This window comes from Monoraphidium neglectum, assembly GCF_000611645.1.
Source record: "Monoraphidium neglectum strain SAG 48.87 unplaced genomic scaffold scaffold00911, whole genome shotgun sequence".
Lineage (NCBI taxonomy): Eukaryota > Viridiplantae > Chlorophyta > Chlorophyceae > Sphaeropleales > Selenastraceae > Monoraphidium > Monoraphidium neglectum.
The window spans coordinates 1-5,814 of NW_014012717.1; the positions used below are offsets into that span (position 1 = coordinate 1).

The 5,814-nt window shown below is 63.3% G+C and overlaps 2 protein-coding genes across 2 annotated transcripts; both read right to left on the reverse strand.

Annotated features, from left to right (window-relative positions):
* Positions 1-94: 94 nt before the first annotated feature.
* On the reverse strand, positions 95-887 carry MNEG_5889 (hypothetical protein; the record flags this gene model as incomplete). Its single annotated transcript, XM_014045629.1, has 2 exons — positions 95-197; positions 280-887. The coding sequence occupies 2 exons, from the start codon at positions 885-887 to the stop codon at positions 95-97; spliced, it is 711 nt and encodes a 236-aa protein (XP_013901083.1).
* A 2,978-nt stretch (positions 888-3,865) lies between these two features.
* MNEG_5890 (beta-1,4-N-acetylglucosaminyltransferase) lies at positions 3,866-4,995 on the reverse strand (the record flags this gene model as incomplete). The annotated part of the gene is made up of 4 exons (XM_014045630.1): positions 3,866-4,030; positions 4,231-4,420; positions 4,656-4,802; positions 4,967-4,995. The coding sequence occupies 4 exons, from the start codon at positions 4,993-4,995 to the stop codon at positions 3,866-3,868; spliced, it is 531 nt and encodes a 176-aa protein (XP_013901084.1).
* Between the last annotated feature and the right edge of the window lie 819 nt (positions 4,996-5,814).

The following is a 5,814-nucleotide window of genomic DNA, read 5'->3' on the forward strand; positions in this document are numbered from 1 at the left end:
TACTTGAACGCCGCGCCCATGTTGAGCGCGCGCGTCGCGGCGCCGACGAGCGTGGTGCGGTGGATGACGTCGAGCGGCACGCCGCGGGCGCCCATCATCGCCGCGACGCTGGCCGCGGCGTCCACGTCCCCGCGCGCCGCGCACGCATGCAGCGCGAGGTTGTACGTGCGCGCGTCCGCGGCGCCGGGCGGCAGCAGCTGCAGGAACCGCAGCACCGCGAGCTGCGCGCCGCGCAGGCCGCCGGCGGCGCGCAGGAACGCGCGGTGGCTGAGGCGTGACACCAGGTCGTCCCGCCCCGCGCTGAGCGCGGCCTCCAGCAGCTGCAGCGCGGCGCGCAGCTTCCCGGCGCGTGCCAAGTCCGCGAACAGCAGCGCGCCCGCGCCCACGTCCATCGACGGGACCGCCTCGAGCGCCGCCGGGGTCAGCGCGTCGTCGCCCTCCCGCGTCTCTGGCGGCGGGGGCGCGAGGCCCGCCGCGCCCGGCGGGCGGTGCAGCCACTCGTGCTGCGGCGACAGCAGGCGGTTTATGAAGGCGTCCAGGAACGCGTCCTGGGACGAGGGCGGCGCCGGCGTCGGCGCGTGGCGCTGCCTGCCGCCGCCGGCGCCGCGGCGCGGCAGGCCGGCCGCCGTGCCATCCCACGCGCCGGCCGCGAGGCCCGCCTCAAACTCCTCCTCCTCGTCCGAGTGCAGGCCGGGCTGCCCCGGGAACCCCCCCAGGCCGCCGCCGCCGCGCCGGCCGGAGCGCACGTCTTGGCGGCGCGTGAGGTGGCGCTCGTGGCGCGTCGAGCGCGCGTGTCCGGCGGGGCCCCCGCCTGCATCGGCGCCGCCCCCGCTGCCGCTGGTGCTGCTGCTAGTCGCCCCGTTGCTGCTGATGCGCTCCAAAAACATCGCGCCGAAATCCGGGGAGCTGCTGCGGCTGCTGCTGATGCCGCCGCTTCCGCCACTGCTGCTGCTCGTGGTCGGGAGGCCGCTGACGGCCGCCGCACGCGGCACGTGGCGGCTGTGCGCGCCGCCGCTCGTCTTCGGATCTCCCAACAGACGGGGGATTGGGACTTGCTGTATAGGCGCCACGTGGCTCCCGGCAGCGCCATCGACGCCGGCAGCGCACGGGCGGAAGCGACACGCGTGATGCGCCGGCCGACATATCGGAACTCCCCTGAGCCTGCGGGAACCGGGGTGGCACGCAAGAATCGCGTTTCAAAGCTGCTTATGCAACACATGCAGGGCGAATGGGGCCCATGAAGTGCTAAATGTTGCCACGAGTCGACTGCATAAAGCGAGTCCTACACCAGCGCAATACGTCAACCGGTTGTGCAACACCGCTGTGATGATAGGATACATGCACATATCGCCGGCTGCAGCCCCTTTGAGTCCCTTGCTGCACAGCGAGCACGGGGCGCCGTCTGGTGCACCACCCCGAGCGCTCATTGGGGGACGTCCAGGGCGTGGAGGGACGCTCTCACAGCACGCATTTTGTTCCCTGCCCACCTGGAGGCCCTCTCCGGCCGTGCCTCCGCACTCGCAGAGGTGGGCCGAGGCTGCATCGTTTCTCGCGCCCTGTGCTACGTTCAGCTAAACCGTCGCCAATAATCACCAAAACATTGCGCCAATGGCGTGCTCTCAGGCGCTCGCTTGTCCAACAGCTGATGCAGTGAGCAAGGACTGGGTCGGAGCCTGAAGCGCTTGCAATGCACATAGCATGTGCAATTCAAATACAGATACGTATGCGTGCAATACGGGCCCACAACATTCCAGTTGCGTTGGCAGGAACACTGCAGTGACTGCAGCATTTGATCTCATTGTCGTGCATCTTGAGTGACCTGCAGGCCTACTGTAGATGTACTGTGCCCAACGCAACCTGCAGGCCGCATCCAATCTTCATGCAGATGTGTGTCGACACTGAATGTTGATGGACTGCCTGGCCGCGTACCATCAGTTCGCGGGCGGGCGCACGGTAGGCCTGCAGTGCGGCCGCCAGTCCACAACTGCTGAGGGGTGAAGCAGCCTGGTGCACACTACAACAGGCAGGGCGGTAACCTTGATTGTTTCGCAACATGATTTGACTCGCTGGCGCCACGCTGACTCGTCTTGTACGTTTGAGCGGGGCCTGAAAAGCATCAGGCGTGGAGGTGTGCCGGCCCAACCACGACACCCGTTGCAGCTGGCAAGCCAAGCACCCGAGATGGCAATTACAAACTGGGTGATTAAGCTGTCAAAGTAGATGCGGGGGGGTATGGTCTGCTCAAGGATGTAGCACCTGCACTAAGGCTTTCTGCTTCGCCTCGCGGGCTTGTCACGTTGCCCAGCATAGTGCCAGTTGGTGCCTGCTAGCGGCTGCTGGGTGCGCCCTCAGCACGGTGGTTCAACAGATGCGCCCTGCATAATTCTGTGAAGAATGCCTTAGCATGAGTTTGACTGTTAAACAAGCCAAAACATGGCAAACAGCTCCTGAGTCTTTCACAGCAGCAGCAACGCGGCCACGTGTGGGGCCGTGAGGGGTGCGGCGTGTCCAGCAGCCCGCCCGGGATTTCTGCTCTTTGTGCGACGTTTGCAATGATGAATACTGGTATCTTTCTATGGTGCTTGCTGCTTGTTCATCGACACTCTTGGCTCGCTGCCGCTGCCACCAGGGTGCTGCTGCTGCTGCTGCTGCTGCTGCTGCTGCTGCTGCTGCTGCTGCTGCTGCTGCTGCTGCTGCTGCTGCTGCTGCTGCTGCTGCTGCTGCTGCTGCTGCTGCTTGGGGGCTGCTACCGCAATTCACACTGCTGCTGATGCTGCTTCTGCTGCTTCTGCTGCTTCTGCTGCTGCGGCTGCTGCTGCTGCTGCTGCTGCTGCTGCTGCTGCTGCTGCCGCGGCCGGGTCATAGGTTGCATCATCGCCCTCAAACCTGTGGCAAGTGCAGCAGGCGGGTACTGTAACTCGAAGGTTAATGGTCGAGCCACCCGCAAACGTGCTAGCACACCCCCCCCCTGACGAGTCACCCCGGTCTGCCTGTGCCCACCGGTCCTTGCGTACAATCATGGGTCGGCCCAGCACGGGCTTGCCATCAAGGGCCTGGCAGCCGCGTGTCGCGTCCGCTGCCGTCGCCAGGTGCACGACCGCCATGCCGCTGTGCCGCCGCCGGGTGGGGGCGCCTTTCAGAAGCAGCTCCACCCTGACCTGTAACATACGAGTTCGAAAACGATTTGGAGGGGACCGCAGCGCAGTCCAGGTAGTGTGCTGCACGGGATTTTCGTGGCACACGAGTTGTCGCATCTGCACCTCCACATTTCACGTGAAGTGCATGTGCTGTGTCGATTCGTGTGGCAGCGGCGGCAAGGGCGCGCTGTGTCTCCTGTGGCAACAGCATCCATGCAGACCGGCAACACACACACACACACAACACATGTCGTTCAAAGCTTGATGGTCTTAGTTGCGTCGCTGCGATCATTTCACTTTCGGGTTGATGATCCACTTCGAGCTCACCGTGGCAATCTTCTCGTTCGAGAATACCTGCTCCACATGTGACTGCGTGGCTTCGTACGGAAGATTACTCACATACAGGCAGCTTGACAGGGGCGCCATGGCTGCGACCAGATCACAAGGGCAGGGTTGACCAGCAAACGTGTGGACTTGTTATAATCCGCTCGGCAGTTATGCCTGGGATGGTACAAAATTTGCGACTGCAAATGAGCAAACAGTGCCAGCTATGCCTCAGGCCGGGCGGATGGAAGAGGAACATCCCCTGGCACCACCGCTGGCCAGCCGTTGGCTGTTGTGAACATCAAAGCGGGCCGCATGCCCTAAACAAATAAAGATCGACGAACACTGCCACACTGTGACCTCTTAGTACGCTGAAGGTGCGCCTCGTAGCAAGGCAAGATGCGCTATCGCCCCTGGCCAGCCTTGGCTGTCTTACGCAGCCCGGCACGCCCCGTCAGCGCATCGATTGCGGCCGCGATGCCGGACGCGTCGCCCCTGGCATAGGGCTTCAGCTCAGCGGGTTCGAGCTGCAGCACCGCATTAACCAGGTCACCCGGCGCTGCGCATGCCTGTGTTGGCGTGTGGTTGGACAATAATCAAAGCGAGGGAGGATTATGAGGGGCGGTGTACAAAGAGGGCCAGTCCTGCACCCCCGCTTGACAAGCACATACTCAGCCATGGTGTGATGGACCGCTCCATCAGCAAACCCCCTCGCCCGACCTCCAAGCGCACGAGCGTCGCATGGCGCGCGCCGCGCTGCCGCGCTCACCAGCACGCCCATGCCTGCCAGGTGGCGCCCCAGCTCCGCCTGATGGTTGTCCATGAGCAGCGGGTTGGGCACCACGATGAGCGCCTTGCCGGCCGTGAGCGACTCGAATATGCTCCCGGAGCCGGCGTGACTGATCACCAGCGCAGCGTCAGACACGTGCTGAGTCAGCGATGGCGTAAAGTCAAAGTACCTGTCGGGGTTTTAAGGGGCAGCAGCAGGGGTGTGGGAGAAGCAGGCCGTTGGGTGGGCATGATCAATTGCGGGGTGCTCGACAACTGGTGGCGGTGCGGCGGTGCGCTGTGCCGACCAGCGGCCTAGGAGCGTTGGAGCCTCAGGGGACAACAGCTTCACCACTGTTGCGAACGCGATGGCACGCCCTTGCATGCGGTGTTGGCACCGCGCGGCGCCTGCCTCTTGTTGCTCACTCGATAGCGAGGGTGCCATGCGCTGCGGATGTGCTGCCGGGCGGCACAAGCACGCAGGGGTTGTAGCTGCCTGCGCCTTTCTGGATGACCAGGCGCCCGTAGCCCTTGGAGACGAGGGCGTCAGCAAATGCCTGGCAGTCCACCGCCCTGCGCACAGCATACGTGTCAAGAGGGCGGGTGATGTGTCGGCGATGCGCGCTGCTGGCAGGACCCACGCGGTGCACCTGCAGTGCTCTCAGCCACTTGCTATGAAAAAGGCGCGCCTGATCAGCTCCTCAAACTTGGTGGTGCCCACTGTGACCAGCACTGACTTGTCCCGCCGTCCGGCTGGGGCGGGCATTGATGGGACCGCCAGCGCGAGGGTGTGCCAGCGCGCTGCAGGCCTGGCACACGCTGGGCCTGTGCGAGATTAATTATGTCGTGCAGCACCTGCGACTACAATGAGTGTGTGTAGAATCAAACGAGCATACGCAACAGGTTCATGTGTCGCGTCCTCAGCAGCCAGGTGCCACGCTGATCAAGATCGTTCGCTACGTTCTCGCTTCGAGTAGACAAATCATACATGACGAATGTTCTCATACGGTACCGCACGAGATTCAATTCCTGTGTCCCATCGCCTTCAGCCATCCACATCGCAGAGGGTTGGTTGCTGAGCAAGCAACTGAAAACGCCTGACTCGCCAGAAGTCGCAAGCTACCGGCACAGAAGCAAGTGGCAAGGATCAAATTCTCAAATATGGTGGATCTAGTGGTGTTTGGAAACGGGTAGCCGCGATCTCACCGAAGTGCAGTTCAGCGCTTATCTGTACTGTTCTACAGCAGTGCGACAACTATTTGCGTGCGAGGGACGCGGCGTGGTAGGGATGGACAGCGCATCGCTGGGAGCGCCCACCAGCACCCACCGCGCAGACCTGCGCCGCCGCAAAGAGGCATTCGTCAGTGGCCTGGAGGGCACCACCAAATGGGAGATCTTTTGTATAGTTGGCTGCCTGCCCATATGTATGCTTTTTGGTGAGCAGGGACGGGCTCCAGGCAAGGATCTTGCAGCAGAGTGGCGAGGGAGACAGAGCAGTGTACGCGCTCCACTTCCCGATGTCGGCGTCCCGCACCCGCGACTGCGCAATCGCCACGACCCACAAACTGCCGCCACGCCCCACACC